Here is a 17031-nt window from a genome sequence, read left to right on the forward strand (position 1 = left end):
CTGGTTCTTTCTGCTTTCCCCTCCCCCGGAAACATCTAGCGGCTTGTCTCGGGTAATGAGACCTGAGGGCGGGCGGACGGGCGGGGAAGGATGGGCGCGAGCGCGGAGCCCCGGAGCCTCTCAGTCGCCGGGGCCGGGCTCGCGTCCCCAATGATCGAGAAGGCGCGCTCGGCGCTGCTGCAGTCGCAGGATGTAGAGGACACGGTGGAGACGCTCATGGTGAGCTCGTGGGAGCAGGGGGACCGGGACGGGAGCGGCATTGTGGGGCAGGGCACAGTGCTTCTAGAACATTCTAGTTCTAGAATATTCTAACGGCAACTGATAAGAGCGCCTCGGGGCACCTCGGGCCGCCCGCCGCAGGACACCCTCCCCGACCCGCTTCCTTGCAGGCTTCTGCCTCAGTTTTCGGGGCTCACCAAGGCCACGCCCTTCCGTCGGTTTGGCTGCTCTGCCGGGCTGCCATTGGTGGAGACGGAGGCGGGGTGGGGCGGAGTCTCTCGCTGCCAACCATAGGTCGAGGTAGGGCTGTGCAGGGCGGGCCCGGACCGGGATGCTCCTCAGTGGGGCGAGGATGCGTGGCTTTGGGGGATGGATATTTGCTCATTGTGCTTTTAGTTTTTATTTTTATTTATGTGTGTGTGTTCGGGGTAGGTGCACAAGAGTGCAGTTGGCCAAAAGAGGATGTTGGTATCTCCTGGAGCTGGAGTTAGCGGTGACTGTGAGCACCCTTTCCCTTATAGGTGCTGGGAACCTTATGGTCCCTCTGGAAGAATCCCGTTCACTTTAGACTATTCTCTAGCCCTTTCTGATTGTTTTGATCTATTCTCACACTTAAAAAAGTGGAATATTCAGCTTTCTTTAAGTCGTGTATAATAAGGCTGTGCTACTAAAATAAATCGAATCTTGAAGTTGGTTGGAGGTGTGGCCTTTCAGGAAAGCATCTTCGTCTCCATCACTATAAGAAAACTAAGCTCAGGACCCAGCATGGTGGCTCATGAAAAGGCAGGCTATGTGAGCACGAGACTGTCAAAACAAGCACAACAGACCCACAAAATCGACTCTCACAGGATATGCTGTAAGCATACAAAGGTCACAGCGCTGGTCAAGTTATCTGCTTGGTTTTTTTGTTTTTTGTTTTGTTTTTTGTAGTTTTTGATTTATTAGAATTGATGTTGAGAGGTGGTGGTGGTACACACCTTTAATCCCAGAATCCCAGCACTCAGAGACCGGAGAATCTCTTGAGTTCAAGGCCAGCCTGGTCTACAGAGCCAGAGCCAATAGTAAAACCCCGTCTCAAAAACAAAAACAAACAAGCAAAAGCTGTTGGCTCTTTTTGTCGATTCAGTGAGTATTGGGCCAGTGATGTTCTCAGTCACTGTGCTGTGAAGATAAGACATTTAAAAAACAATTTCTGGTGGTGCACGCCTTTAATCTCAGCACTTGGGAGGCAGAGGCAGGTGGATTTCTGAGTTCGAGGTCAGTCTGGTCTACAGAGTGAGTTCTAGGACAGCCAGGGCTATACAGAGAAACCCTGTCTCGAAAAACAAACAAACAAACAAACAAACAAAAAAAACAGTTTCTGCCATCAGGAGGTGAAGGACGACAGCCAGCCTTAAGATAAAGCAGGTGCAGGGCTGGAAATACAGCTAGGTAGTAACAGCTTGACAGCTTGCCCAGCAGGCACAAGGCCCTGGGTTCAGTTCCCAGAAGTGGGCCCAGTGCCTTAGCAGGCACTGGTGACGACGCACTGCCTAGAGCTGTCCAGAAGCTGGGGAGAGCTGGGGAGAGTCTAACCTTTGCTGCGACGGGACATTCGGGGGCTACTGACCGTATCCTGTGGGTCTCTGTTCAAGCTATGTCCAGTTCTATAGTCCAGTTCCATGGTCAATCTTGTTTTGTCTTGTTTGTTTGAGAGAGGGTCTCTCTGTATAGTTCTGAAGCTGTCCTGGAGCTCAATGTGTCGATGAGGCTGGCCCCCAATTCCCAGAGATTTTCCTGCCTCTTCCTCTGGAATGCTAGGATCAGCTGTGTGTTCCACATATCAGTTGCTTCCATGTCAGTTTCTGACAGGATCATGAAGGGCACAGGGGTTGTGTCTGTTCTTGTCCTTCATCCTTAGTCATAAGGATGACGGCCAAAGGGACTGCTCAGTCCCAGGAGAATCACTGGACCATGACACGGGGCTTTGTGAGCAGCAGAGGAACTGAGCCAGAAGGATGATGTGTGATGTTTGAGGTGAGGAAGGCAGGGAGAGGGGCATTATGGCAGTAGAGGATGGTGAGTGTGGGTCAGGGAGGCCAGCAGACTGTGTGCTGCCTCAGGTCCTTGCAGCACAGGTAACACTCTGTCTTTGGAGTGTTCAAATCACACTTTTATTTACACCAGATGAGTACTAATGACAAATGTGTCGTGTTTAGTAATTTCTAATACATTTATCATTACTGATAACTTTTTATTACATCCTGCTTCCTTTTTGAGCTGGTAATTTATATGTGAACAGAGCACTGTCTCATTGGAATTGAAGCTCCACTTTGCAGTTTTTAAAGATGCCCCTGGCTGCAGAATAGGAAGTAGATTGGAGGGGTCAAAGACTGAGGTAAAAAGGTTGTGGCAAAAGAAAATAATAAAAAAAAAAAAAAAAAAAAAGGAAAAAAAAAAAAAAGAAAACAAAAAACAAAAAGGTTGTGGCAGTCAGCAGGGAAGGAAAGTGTGGACCTTTGAACCAGGATGCCTCAAGCTTGAGAGCTGATCAAGAAGCAGAATGAGCAAGTTTGAAGAGGCTCAGCCCAGAATGGGTGTTCCCTTGGATGGGGCGTGCAGAGGAGCAGCAGGTTGAAGTGAGGGAGAGAGATGAGCTCAGGTTTGTCAATGTCACTGAGGTGCCTGTTGGACATCTGAGCAAGGACAGTGTGGGTTTGTCTGGAGCTCTATAGAGCAGTTCTGTGTAGGTGAAGGATAGAACAGAAGCTGGCTGAGGGATTCAACAGCGTGGTTCAGTGGAAGTGCGAGTGAGCAGTGGCCAGAGAAATGAGAGATGAATGAACCAAGATGAGAGGATGGGTCTCGCTGGGGTTGGCCGGGGAGGAGGATTCACAAATATGTCTGATTTCTCCTGGCACACCACCACATTTGTAACCCCTTGCTCGTTCCTGAATAGATTCAGTCTTTAGAGAGTCTCAGTGCTGGTCAGGCTGAAGGGGCAGCTAGGGCAGACTGAGGGTCTTCATCAGGAAAGGCCAGGATGCAGCAGGCAGAGCGAGGGGTGGAGGGTTGTTGCCCAAGTTTCCAGTTTGGACTGTTGACTTTGAGATTGCTGTGGGCAGGAGGGAACATGGGTGGCAGAGTGGACAGGAGGGGAGGGTAGAATGGGAATGTTGTGAAGACTGGTCATGGGTGAGGCTGCTCCGAAAGGGCTGCAGACTGAGGAGATGAGAGATGCAGCAGCCTTGAGAAACAGGCAGAGCAAAGAGAGACCTGTAGCCAATTGGGGTGGGGTGGGTGGGGTGGGGTGCCAGTTGAAGGAAGCATAACTTAGAGAGAAGTAGTCACTGATATCAAATATACCTAAGAGTTGAAGTAAGTTAAGGACAGGGCTGAAGGTGGGGTCTCCGGGAGTCTTACTGAGGGATTCTGACTTGATGGCAAGTCTGAGGCCTGAAGGGTGACTGGCAGAGGGGAATGAAGATGGCACAGTGTGGTGCTGAAAACAGAGGTTCTGGGACTGATTTCCAGGCAAAGGAGATGTCTCATGAAGAGAGGAACCATGCGTGTGAGAAGGTTGAACTCCCTAACACTGTCAAGGCTCAGGTGAGGCTGAGGTGCGGTTTGGGAGTGTTCAGCAGTGGAGGGTGGGGAGGGGGCATTGGCAGTGTTGGCAGTACAGTGTTGACACACACACACACACACTGCCTGGCTTTGCCTGCTGTCCTCTGAGAGCCCCTGCTGGCACCCCAGGGCTGCTGTCAGGTCCAGTATTCAGGCCTCAGAACTTGCTTAGTCTCTGGTTTCGAAACTAACTCCAGTTGTACTTGATAGGAGTTAAGGTGGTTTCTCTTCTCTGAAATGGATACTGTAGATGACAGACATTTTGGTTCCTGGTGAGTTGATGTAACAGAGACTTGGTAGTAAGCCTTCGGGGCTACAATGTGTCTGTTTTTTAAACAGTAGTCTATGAGCTACCACTCTGGTCCGATCTACTCAGGAGTGGGGTGGGGCAGTGTACAGATGCCACCAAATGGGGGAAGAGCTGGTCTCCAGGTGGGCTAGCCAAGTGTCCCGTTTGGAGGAGAGGGAGTTTCCAAGTGCCTGTTAGTTGTCATTGGGATTCTGCTGCATTCTAGAAAGGGGAAACTGTTAAGGAAGCTCCAGCACCCTTTGCTGAAGCTCCTAGGGTGTGCCTGAGGGCGATACTTCAGTATCTGAAAGACTGCTGCCCATCTGCATGGAGTTGGAAGATAAGCCAGTTTTTCGAGGCTGAGGGTGGTGGTGGTTCATAAGCCAAAAGCGGCTGCTGTGTAGGGTTGTTGGTGGGCTCCCCGGGCCCAGTGGCCGGAGAAGGGAGGCAGAGCGCTTTTGTTGTTTCTTCCAGACAGGTTTCCCTATGTAGCCCAGGCTGGCCTGGAGCTCAGAGATACCCCCAAACCCCCACCCCAATGCTGGGATTAAAGGAATGTGTGCCTCACCTGCAGCTTAAAAGGCAGAGTTTTAAGCACAAAAGTACATGGAGTACTATACACAGTGGCCAAGCTTCTACTTTCGTGGTTTTCACATGTTCCTATAAATATCTGCAGATCCTATACCAGGTAGCCTGGGGAAGCTGACAGCATAAAGAGACAGTAGCATTACAGTCATGCCGGATGAAGAAGCGTGCTAAGAAAATGAACATGTTACTCAGTGAAACCAATGTTATTAGCAGTGAATAGTGAGACCAGAGGGACCCCTTTTGCTGTGCACATTTCAGAGATGGGGAGATAGAATGGGGCTGCGACAGGTGGAGACTGAGGGATTTCAGAGAAACCACAGATGCATACGTGGAGAAAGGAGCTGGGCGTGGTGGGCAGGCCTGCTGATACCTCGTTCTCTTGTCTTGCAGTTACATCCAGTGATTAAGGCTTTCCTCTGTGGCTCCATCAGTGGGACCTGTTCTACGCTCCTCTTCCAGCCTCTGGATCTCCTCAAAACCCGTCTGCAGACCCTGCAGCCCTCAGACCTAGGGTAGGCCATTACCCTGCTTTGTGGAGGAGCCAGGATTAAATTACTTCATTACATTACAGAAACACAAGCTAGTCTCGAATTCCTTTCTGTTGTTGTGTTTGCTTGAGACAAGAGTTTTCTTCCTGTGTATCCCATGCTGACTTTGAACTTGTAATCTTCCTGCCTCAGCTTCCTGAGTACTGGGCCATGTGCTTTGTGGATACTGTTTTCTGAGGGAAAAAGTTAGTGTGGCTTTATATACATATCATAATAATTTTGTTGATTAGAGGGATCCTTTGGAGCAGCCCTCTGGGTGACATTTGCCTTTCTCCTGTGGGATCCTTTGGAGCAGCCCTCTGGGTGACATTTGCCTTTCTCCTGTGCTAGCTTGCATTGTTGTAACTGTGCTGCTTGGAATTGGGTTTTGTGGAAGTAACATCCATTTTAAATGTGTGTTTTGTGTCTCTTGGCAATATGGGTACTACACAAAGTGTCTTACAGCTGGGCAGTGGTGGTGCATGCCTGTAATCCCAGCACTTGGGAGGCAGAGGCAGGTGGATTTCTGAGTTCAAGGCCAGCCTGGTCTACAGAGTGAGTTCCAGGATAGCCAGGGCGATACAGAGAAACCCTGTCTGGGAAAAAAAACCAAAAAAACAAAAAAGAAAAAAAAGACAAAGTGTCTGCAAGTGGAATTTATCCCATTGCTTGTGGTGTGAATAGATAGGTGAATATGTATGTGCCAAACCATGAACACATGGAAATCAAGAATAATTCTAGGGCTGGTGAGATGGGCCAGCTGGTCAGTGTTTGCTGTCAAGCATGACAACTTGAGTTTGACCCCTAGGACCCACTTGATAGGAAAGAACTGATTTCTGCAAGTTGTCCTCTGACCTCCACACATGTGTGCATGTACACACACACACACACACACACACACACACACACACACACAAAATAAAAATTTAAAAGCAATTCTAAGATGCAGTATAGAGATTGCTATGTGTTCAGATGGTCTGTGAGTGGGGCTTCTGCGAGGAGGATGTCTAACAGATTCCTTTTCTTGCCCTGTCCCGTTTGTCTCCCTCAGGCCCAGGCGTGTTGGGATGTTGGCTGTGTTCTTGAAGGTGGTTCGCACAGAAAGTCTCCTGGGCCTTTGGAAAGGGATGTCTCCTGTAAGTTGCCTTTCGGATCTGGGCTCTCTTGTGGGACTCATTCTCCTCTTCCTCCTCCTCACCGGCGCTCAGGCTTCCCACGGCATGGGAGCATGGAGCCCCTCCCGTCCTGTTTGTGTGAATCAGTTACTTTACACTGCTGTGACCAAAGTACCCGAGAGAAGCAGCTTAAGCGAGGAGACACTAATCTGGGCTTGTGTGAGGACGTAGTCCATCTTGGTGGGAAGGGCACAACAGTTGGAGTAGCTCTCAGCAGCCTGGTGAGAGGGGCATGAGGCAGCTGGTCACACCTCAGCCAACGGGAAGCAGAGAGCCTTGGCTAGCCGTAGGCAGGGTTGTGACATAGCTCAGAAGCCAAATCCAGTGACCATGCCAGCAACCACGCCTCACCTCATATTCTACAGCCTCTCAAAACGGCACCACCAAGTTGTTCCCCAGTTGGTCCTGTCCAGTTCTATAATGAACAGTTGATGGGTTTTAATTGAGTCCTGTTCCGAGTTCTTGTGAGGCTCCACTGGTGTCCATGCAGCATGTCCTAGCCATGGTCCGTTGCCCTCATTCACTGTAGCTGCTTAGTGATTGGATCACCTGCTGGGGCGTCGTGAGCTGTGTGTTCAGGCAGCCGGAGTTTACTCCCTGAGGTTCTCAGTGCACAGGAGTGCTGGCAGTATGCTGTGCTAACAAGAAGCTGGGCGGGGCTTTCCCGGCAAAAGGTGGAAGATCTTAAGAGGAAAAGAAACCCTCTCCTCAGCAGGAAGGGATACAATGGCCATGACATTGTGGAGAAGGAAGAAGAAACCCACACTGTTTTTGTTGTCATAGTTCAGATCAGTCACAGCCTTGGTGTGTGGACAGTGCTAGGTCACTGCATTTGTGAGCAAACAGGAACAGAAAATACGGTCTAATTGATGGCAGTGTGTTATAACAAAGGATACTGAGCCTGCTCAAAGGCTTTAGTGAGAGATCTGAAATGAGAGACTGCTGCCACTCAGCACAAGTGAGACACAGTTCCCTGTGTTTGGAAGCAGGCTTGGGCAGGAGCAGGTCACATGTGCAGGGGAGCAGCGGCCACATTTCCAGCACAGGTGACACGACTGGGGAGAACGGAGACTGTTACCGGTCAGACGCGATACAGTGAAGCTCTTCTCAGAGGGGCCTGCAGCCACAGCATGCACTGCTCTTGCAGAGGACTCAGGTCAGGCAGCTCACAAGCGCCTTTAACGCAGGTCCAGGAGATCCAACACCCTTTTCTAGACTCTGTTCTATCATACCCACATGCAAACCCATATACAGACAAACATGTATACACATAATTAAAATAAGCTTTTAAATAAGTAACTGTTGGGCATAATTCCAGCACTCAGGAGACAGAGGCAGGGAGATCTGTGAATTAGCAGCCAGCCAAGGCTATATAGTGAGAACCTGTTTGGGGCTGGTGAGATGGCTCAGCGGTTAAGAGCACAGACCGTTCTTCTGAAGGTCCTGAGTTCAAATCCCAGCAACCACATGGTGGCTCACAACCATCTTATTTACAAGATCTGATGCCCTCTTTTGGAGTGTCTGAGGACAGCTACAGTGTACTCACATATAATAAATAAATAAATCTTAGAGAGAGAGAAAGAGAGAGAACCCATCTGAAACAAAGCAAGAAATGGGAAGAATTTGTCGAGTCACACATCAGAAGATGGAGAAGAAACAGATCAGATCCCATTGAAATTTGCCAGATCGCCCTTGAGTGAGCCCTGAAGGCTGTGGCTCCTGCAGCAGCTCTGATGAGTTGAAGGGAAGGCGCCTGATCATGGTGGTGTTCTGAGCAGTTACAGAAACGAGTCAACTTTTCATCTGTCAGCATCACCTACTCCTCAGCCCAGCCATGGGGTCACATGACTGGATCCCCACAACAGGTCAAGGTCAGTAGGAGTCTGACCTACTAGTGCCTCATCCCACCCAGGCCTTTCACTGTCTCAGATACCACAGGAAGAGGGGGAGGCAGCCGGTGAAGTGAGGGTGAGGGCGGCTGTGGTCACGCACGTTTTGGTTAGTACGCCTTGTTTGCAAATAAGGCTTACGTGTGCTTGGACAGTAGTGTGCATAGGGCTCAGTGTCAGCGTGCATAGGGCTCAGTGTCAGCCACTGGTCTGGCCCCGACAGGTATGAGGAGACTGTTCATTCCTCTGAAGTATGACTGTTAGCACAGCACCGGCTCCAAAGCTGCCGTCCACTGCCCGTCAGTGTAGCCTTGCCTTTGCCACCACAGTGTGAATGGGCTGGGATCCCTACACCTTTATTTCTTTGCCCAAAGGCTTTTTCTGGCCCTAAGGACCCACCTTGCCGGAAGTCCCAAGGCCTTGGTTTCCACCCTCCCCACAGCAGCCTCCAGCCATTAGAAGATAGAAAGTGATATTTAAGCTACTCCTTCCCTCAGCAGAGAGATCATCAAGAGTGGGGTGTTCACTGATTGCTAGAGCCTGGGGGGCTTGGGTCTAACTCACCCATGCTGTAACTGCCTTAATACACTCTTTACTGGCTGCTGCCCATCCTGCCTCTGCCCCTCTCACTGGTGCTCACCCCCTTCACTTGTAGACACCTTGCTTGTGGGTCCCTGGGATCTCTAGAGACTCCCTCTCCAGAGAGTGCACTCTCTTGCAGTTTTGAGTATCTGATCCCCTTCCTCCATGTGCCTTCCACTGTAGTCCATCGTGAGATGTGTCCCTGGAGTGGGAATCTACTTTGGCACCCTGTATTCTTCAAAGCAGTATTTCTTGCGAGGCCATCCTCCCACCGCCCTGGAGTCGGTCATCCTGGGCATGGGCTCCCGCTCTGTGGCAGGAGTCTGCATGTCACCCATCACAGTGATCAAGACACGCTATGAGGTGAGTCACATAGGTCTAGAACCTTGGGGTTCTGGATAATGAGCACTGGTGTCAGCCCTGGGTGTGTAGTCTGACTTAGAGTCACATATGTTCAGATCACTCACTTTTGTAGGCAGGGCAAGCCATATGTGCACCAAAGCCGTGGTGGCTTGGCTGGTATGTAACATGAAGTCTGCTTAGGCCACTGCTCAGATGCTGGCCTGTGCCAGTCACTAACTCTGCCCTCCCTTTGCAGAGTGGGACTTACAGCTACGAGAGCATCTATGCAGCCCTGAGGAGCATCTACTGCAGCGAGGGCCACCGTGGCCTCTTCAGGGGCCTGACAGCAACTCTCCTCCGTGATGCCCCCTTCTCAGGGCTCTACCTGATGTTTTACAGCCAGACCAGGACCACAGTGATGCACAGCAAAGGTAAGAGCGGGCAGAGGAGTGGCAGAGCAACGGGGCTTTTCCTTTTTCTCTTGGGCATTCTTAACAGCTTTAGCAATGGAGCCACTTTAGGGCTAGGTGCTGGGATGCAGAGGTCGGGTGTCACTCTGCCCCCACAGGAGCCTTGTGTCTTCTAAGGGAAGAGGGTAGGCTAGGTGAGAGACAAGTGTGTTTTACCAAGGTTATGCAACAGCACGCCACAGATGTGACCTGAGGTACCCTAGGACAGAAGCTTTGCCAAGGGGCCTGTGAGTCTGTTTTTCAGTGTGTACTTGGTGTGATTCCCATCAGATCAGTTTGGGAACACTGATAGCTGTGGACTTGAGGAAAATATTTTCACTTCCTTCCCTTTCTGTATTACCTGTTCTTTTGAGCCCTTTGGGTAGAGGTAGAACTGTAAACTTGAGGTATTTGTTGTGGACTTTTCTCACCATCGAGCTTGTGGACCACACGGGGACCACGCCTGTGGGTGGTAAAATGCCCTCCAAACAGCAGAGTTGCCTGAAACCCATTCTGCAGAGTGACCTGAACTCAGTAAAGTGTCTGGACAGCTATGGAAGGGAACATTTTAGCCCGTGACAGCTCACCTGCTGCAAGTACAGTGTTTGAGGGGATTGGCTCCTCCCCCTAGGAGCAGGTGTGGGGATTGGCCCCTCCCCCCAGGGGCAGGTGTGACTCAAAGGTTACAGCTTCATTTTGTAACAGAATTTTAAGACAATAAGGAAACATAGAGGTGGTATTTTGTTTTTGTTTTTGTTTTTAAACCCAGCCTTATTATGTCATCCTGGCTGGCCTAGAATTCACTCTTGTAAACCAGGCTAGCCTCAGACTTTTAGAGATCACCATGTCTCTACCTCCGGAGCACTAGAATTAAGATGAATCGTCAGCCTGCCCCATCTTGTACAATTAATACACACTAAGTAGAAAAATAAAATTTTAGTTATAAAAATCTCTTAAAATTGGAATTAATCAGTAGTTTTTAAATATTGGAAATATATGTATTTAATCTTCTTGACAAATAAAAACTCAAGTTGTCCTATCTAGAGTTAGTAACAAGGTAAAAGTGTCCACACCTGTACTGTCCAGTCAGGGGGTGTCCACACCTGTACTGTCCAGTCAGGGAGTGCTCACACCTGTACTGTCTAGTCAGGGGGTGCTCACACCTGTACTGTCCAGTCAGGGGGTGTCCACACCTGTACTGTCCAGTCAGGGGGTGCTCACACCTGTACTGTCTAGTCAGGGGGTGCTCACACCTGTACTGTCCAGTCAGGGGGTGCTCACACCTGTACTGTCCAGTCAGGGGGTGCTCACACCTGTACTGTCCAGTCAGGGGGTGTCCACACCTGTACTGTCCAGTCGGGGGTGTCCACACCTGCATTGTTCCAGTCAGGGGGTGTCCACACCTGCATTGTTCCAGTCAGGTGCTGCACAGCTGTCAGCGACAGACACTGTCATCCAGACACATCACAGACCTTGGTCAGGTCTGCTCCGAGCACACTGGGTAACCCTGCTTTTTCACCGTGTATCTGAAGCATCTGAGTTTTGTAACCTCACGCTGCCCCTGCTCTGTTTCAGCCCAGCTGGACGCTGCTCTGATGCCCCTTGTTAATTTCTCCTGTGGGATATTTGCTGGCATTCTGGCTTCACTGGTGACTCAACCTGCAGACGTGATCAAAACTCACATGCAGCTCTCCCCAGTGAAGTTTCAGTGGATTGGCCAAGCGGCCACTCTCATCTTCAAGGTAGGGCTACAAAGTGCTGCGCTTGTGGTTGGGGATGTGTCTCCAGCAGCTGCACACTGGAGAATGGTAGAACTGGACCTTCCCAGGGGCTGCGGCGGTGGCCCAGCCATTAATGGCTTCTGCAGAGGATGTCATCTCCGACAGCCTGATCTAGATCCCTGGTTTGGCAAACAGCCCTTGTCTGTATTTTGTATGCTGCTTGGCGTTTGTTTGCAGTGTATAGATGGCCCAGCTGCTGAACAGTGAGGCACACCTGTCATCTTAGCTCTGAGATCTGTGGAAGGAGGATCATCTCAGAGCATCAGTGAGCCAGAACAGTAAGAACAGAACCACATACATACACACGACCAGAACTACATACATACACACGACCAGAACTACATACATACACACCGACCAAAACTGTACACATAATCCTGCGTAGAGATTTTCAGCTAAGAGAGTTCCCAGTACAGAGAGCTTTTTAGCTGTCTGGGTTTGGTTTTAATTGCTGGCACCTCCAGAAGAACTTTTTAATGTTCTTGTAAAAATCTCTTTAATTTTATTTAGGAGTGTGTGTGTATGTGTATGTATGTATGTATGTATGTATGTATGTATGTATGTATGTATGTGTGAGTGTGTGTGCCTGTGGAGGCTGGAGTTAAAGATGACTGTGAGCTGCCATGTGGGTGATGGGAGCACACTCTGGAAGAACAGCAAGTGCTCTCAGCTCCTGATCTTTCTGGTTCCTAAATGTTCTTTTTTGAGACAGGGCTTCTCTATTGAATGGCTCTGGCTATCCTGGAACTTGTTATATAAACCAGGCTGGCCTTTATACATCCATTCGCCTTTGCCTCCTGAGTGCCAGGATTAAAGATGTGTGCCACCACTGCCCGCTCTAACTATTCTTTTCCGAACTAAGAAGTTTCTGTAGGTAGTGCAGATCTGGAGGGTGGACCTCAACAGTTAAAGTGGAGGTTGTTGCTTATCTCCTGGGGCCATAATTCATAGGTTTGGCATGGCATTTAAACAAGATTCTAAAGTGGAGCAGTGCTGTGTCTGGTGCTGGTGTCATTGCCGCTTTGCTTCTGAAGTTTTCTCACTTGTGTCCATCACAGAACCATGGGCTACGTGGCTTCTTTCATGGCAGTGTTCCCCGGGCCCTCCGTAGAACACTGATGGCCGCCATGGCGTGGACCGTCTATGAAGAGATGATGGCCAGGATGGGCCTGAAGTCCTGACGAGAGAGGGCTGGTTCCTGCCATGGGCTGCTGCAGCTCACTCCCGGAGTCAGGTGAAGACTGCGCTGTCTGAAGAGCCAGGCACAAGTGCCATCGCCTTTAGTCCGGAATTCAGAGAGTGGCTGGGTGGCTGGAGCCATAGGTGTGGAGTTGCCAGTACCCATCGCTTTGTGCACACTTCCCATCAGTGCTGCGTGGCTGGAAGTCGAGCTTGGCTGCTCACAAGGCTACTTGAGAGGAGGTCTCTGCAAGGTCGCTGCTTCAGCCACCTGCCTACTTTACAGGGCGCCTTAGAATGTTGGTAATGAAGGAATCCCCCAGTAGAGAAGGTGTGGGCCTCCTGCCATGTCTGAGGACAGGAGTCTCAAGTTAGGGAAGACTGGACCTAAGAGAGCTGAGGTGGGCCAGTGAGATGCCTCAGCAAGGAAAGGTGCTTAACAGAGGCTGCGTTGGCTCCCAGGACCCATATAGTGGAGAATTGCTGCAAGTTGTCCTGACTTCCTCACACGCACTGCGGCAAGCACCCGGACCCAATAAACAAATAAATGTATTACTTTTTAAATAAAGACACCAGCTGGGTGGAGACTGTCTGTGACAGAACCAAAAAAACAAAAAACCAAGATAGGCATTAGTGTTGTTCCTAGGCCGCCTCCTGTAGGCCCCTAGAACGAACGGGACAGTCCTTCCCAGGCTTCACGTGTACTGTTGTGATCTCTGCTGTTCTCAGTTTCCATACTTAAAGTTCAAACAAACACAGCAGAGCAGAGCGCTCTGATTGACAGCGGTCTGAAAAACAGAAACTACAGCGGAGGGGGCTGGAGAAATGGCTCAGTGGTTAAGAGCACTGGCTGCTCTTCCAGAAGTCCTGAGTTCAATTCCCACCAACCACATGGTAGCTCACAACCATCTGTAATGAGACCCAATGCCCTCTTCTGGTGTGTCTGAAGACAGCAATGGTGTATCACATACATAAATAGGAACACACCATTAATCCCAGCACTTGATAGGTAGGTAGGTAGGACTCAAGAGTTCCAGGTCAAAGCCAGGAGTGGTGGTGCATGCCTTTAATCCCAGCACTTGGGAGGCAGAGGCAGGCAGATTTCTGAGTTCGAGGCCAGCCTGGTCTACAAAGTGAGTTCCAGGACAGCCAGGGCTATACAGAGAAACCCTGTCTCGAAAAAACCAATAAATAAATAAATAAAATAAGAGTTCCAGTCAGTCAGGGAGGGCTACATGATCAAACCCTGTATTTATTTATACATATAAAAAAGTTCTGGTTGGTAAACCTTACTAGTATGTCTTACTCCCTGAGACTAGCAAAGTAGCTCTAAGGTGACTTAATTTTAGACCTGCTAAGTAAGTCCCTAAAACTTAACTTTTAAAAACAGCTTTGGAAGCTGAGCATGGTGGCCTTTAATCTCAGCACCCAGCAGGCTGAGGTAGGAAGATCTCTTGAGTTCAAGGCCAGCCTGTTAGAGCATGTTCTAGGAAGCTAGGGCTACACAGGGAAAAACCATGTCTCAAAAACCGAAGGATAGCCGGGCGGTGGTGGCGTAAGCCTTTAATTCCAGCACTTGGGAGGCAGAGGCAGGCGGATCTCTTGAGTTTGAGGCCAGCCTGGTCTACAGAGTGAGTTCCAGGACAGCCAGGGCTAATAGAGAAACCTTGTCTGGAGAAACCAAAAAACAAACAAACAAAACACAACAACAACAAAAGTACCTTTAGATTATGTATTCAAAGAGGCTTGTTTGAATCCCACTGTTTGGTGATTTGGGGCTGCATATGTGGCTGAGTGTCATGCTAATTCATGCAAGGTTCTGGGTTCATCCGCATCAGCAATAGAGCAAACAGGAATACTGATCCAGTGTGGGATGCAGGCTTGTCATTCCCTCACTGGGGGTCAGAGACAGAAGAGCTGGAAGTTCAGTTATCCTCCACTTGTGAGACTCTCTAAAATTGCAGCCATGACCCTAAACTAGTTTTAGAACATTTTCACCCAGTGAGCTCCTACACCTACTTATAATCTTCATTCCCAGACCCACCACTCTCTATTGTCATTATTTTTCTTTTTTTCTAATTAAATGATAAATGTTTTTATTTCTCCAATAACTTTTAAAATGTGAACATTCTGTGATTTAACCAGTTTTTACTTCCAAGTAACTTCTTCATTGGGCCTTAGTTCCCTTTGAAATAGCATGCTCTTATTCCTGAAGGCAGTTAGCTTTTCTTCATCCTTTCTGTCTAGATAATATCCAAAGACAAGTCCCGCAGGGACAAGGATATGAACCCAGTGCTCACGTATAAGCTGAAATAGGGTCATCTTGACTGCTTCAGCCTGGTGCCAAGCATGATCAAGGACAGCCACAGGGAGCTAGGCCACTCTATTTTTTTCTTTTCTTTAAGACAGGGTTTCTCTGTGTAGCTTTGGCTGTCCTGGAACTCACTTTTGTAGATTAGGCTGGCCTTGAATTTACAGAGATCTGCTTGCCTGTCTCCTGAGTGCTGGCTGGGATTACAGGCATAGGCCACCACTACCTGACTTGAACATATCACTTAATAGATTTTAGAATATTGTTTTCCTTATATCTTGTGGCAAGTTCAATGCTTTGTTCTTTTTAGTTTTACCGTTTTATATTTATTTTTTGAGACAGAGTATGACTACAGCTTCAAACCCATGGTCCTCTTGCCCCAGCAAGAACTGAACAAACCCAGAGCCTTTCAGTGTTAACACTCTACCACGGAGCCGCACCCACACTCCTCTGGGCTTTTGATCTATTATTTATGTTGTATGCATATATGGTTATCCTTCAGTATCTGTGGAAATTGTTCCAGAACCTTCAATGGATGCCAAACCCAAAGGTGCTCAAGTCCCTAATATAAGGTCTGGTATTTTCTAATAACCACAACCCTCCCACAGACTCCCAAGTCATCTCTAGATTACTTGAGACATGGAATACAGTATAAACGCTTTGTAAATAAACTCATCCAAATTTCTCCCCACTCCCTTCAACGCTTTATTAATATCTTACTGGGTAACTACTATTTTGTAGTTCTCAAATGTAGGAAGGAGCCAGTACCGGAGGGGCAGGCGGCTATGTGCTCCTGGAGTTAATCCTGACACAGGTGGCCAAGGCTTGAAGCCTGTTCTTCACTCAGCTGACCAAAGAAGAATTTCCCGTGTACAGTCTTGTCCTTTATACTTTCCAGAAAACATCTCAGAGATGAAGTCTGGATGGCCGGCGGTAAACCGTCCTCCAGACCACTCGGCAACCCCGCAGGCTGTGCGTGCTGTACAGGCCTGATTTCTATAAATTTTACAGACATCCACGACGCGGACTTCCCACGCTCGGCCCCCAGCTACTTCCTGCCCGCGGCTTGTGCAGCGATTGCGGCGGAGCAGGCGCCGGCCACTTTAACTTCCGCTCCGCGCGCTACAGCAGGCCCGCTCGCTGAATCTGCGCGTGCGCCAGAGGCTTTTTCCGGAGCGGAAGTTCTCGCTTTTTGCTTAGCCTGCTTTGCTATTGGCTGGTTGTGGGTTATTTAAGGACGTCATTTCCGGTCGTCCGTCCTTTCCGCGCTACCCGGGGACGGGTCCATACGGCGTTGTTCTTGGTGAGTCTCACGTGGGGTCCTCGGCGCCTCGGGACGCCGCCGGACGCCGCGCTCTCGAGCTCCCCGCACCATGGATGGGCGCGGAGGGCGCCGAGGCTGCGTGCGCCGGAGCGTCTTTGCTCCGGGCGGCAGCGCCACGTGCTGGCCCGCGGTGAGGTGGGGCGGGCGCCACTCCGAGGCCCTTCTGCGGGTCGTGCCACGCTCGAGGGCACCGTCGGCAAGATGCAGGGGAAAGTGCTTGTGGGGCGCATGGAGATGGGGCGGGAACTGCCGGCCAGTCTCGAAGGACAACTCCGGAAGCACCCCGAACATGGCCGCCTTTGCGCAACTCATCGTGCAAAGAAGCAGCTCTACTTTAGTAACTATCCTTTGGTCAGTGTGCCTGCGGAGGCGCTAACTTCAACTGGCCAGTTTTTCTGCATGTGCTCTGCTGTCAAAACCACTTTTAGTGATTAGGTGGCCAGAAAAGTCGAAAGGCACGGAGGAATAAGAACAACCCATTTCAGCTCAGATGATGTGACCCCCCCGTAGTGGCATACGCCTTTAGTCCCCCCTCTCAGGAGGCAGGGCAATCTTGTGAGTTTTTGTCTCAGAAAAAAAAAAGATGAATTATATTACTGTTTCTAGATTCCCATCGTAACTTAAAGGGAAACTTACACAATGTCCGGAGCCCTTGACGTCCTGCAGATGAAGGAGGAAGATGTCCTCAAATTCCTTGCTGCGGGAACCCACTTAGGTGGCACCAACCTTGACTTTCAGATGGAGCAGTACATCTACAAAAGGAAAAGTGA

General features: G+C 49.7%; 2 protein-coding genes across 2 annotated transcripts in view; both read left to right on the forward strand.

Moving 5' to 3' along the window:
* The first annotated feature begins 28 nt into the window (after positions 1-28).
* Slc25a38 (solute carrier family 25 member 38) lies at positions 29-13190 on the forward strand. The gene is made up of 7 exons (XM_021207476.2): positions 29-219; positions 5093-5214; positions 6281-6365; positions 9059-9238; positions 9474-9648; positions 11242-11408; positions 12506-13190. The coding sequence occupies exons 1-7, from the start codon at positions 91-93 to the stop codon at positions 12626-12628; spliced, it is 981 nt and encodes a 326-aa protein (XP_021063135.1). The 5' UTR covers positions 29-90; the 3' UTR covers positions 12629-13190.
* Positions 13191-16167: 2977 nt separating this feature from the next.
* Rpsa (ribosomal protein SA) overlaps positions 16168-17031 on the forward strand; it is a 3914-nt gene continuing 3050 nt past the window's right edge. The window contains exons 1-2 of the mRNA XM_029543792.1: positions 16168-16240; positions 16868-17031. Coding sequence (XP_029399652.1) covers positions 16901-17031 — 131 coding nt within the window. The 5' untranslated portion in view covers positions 16168-16240; positions 16868-16900. The remainder of the gene's footprint in view (positions 16241-16867) is intronic.

The sequence above is a fragment of the Mus pahari genome, chromosome 10 (genome assembly GCF_900095145.1).
Source record: "Mus pahari chromosome 10, PAHARI_EIJ_v1.1, whole genome shotgun sequence".
Classification (NCBI taxonomy): domain Eukaryota; kingdom Metazoa; phylum Chordata; class Mammalia; order Rodentia; family Muridae; genus Mus; species Mus pahari.

Coding starts and splice junctions, on each gene's coding strand:
- Slc25a38 (XM_021207476.2), top strand. CDS start 91: ATGGGCGCGAGCGCGGAGCCCCGGAGCCTCTCAGTCGCCGGGGCCGGG. Junction 5,215..6,280: donor CTGCAGCCCTCAGACCTAGG/GTAGGCCATTAC, acceptor TGTCTCCCTCAG/GCCCAGGCGTGTTGGGATGT. Junction 9,239..9,473: donor TGATCAAGACACGCTATGAG/GTGAGTCACATA, acceptor CTCCCTTTGCAG/AGTGGGACTTACAGCTACGA.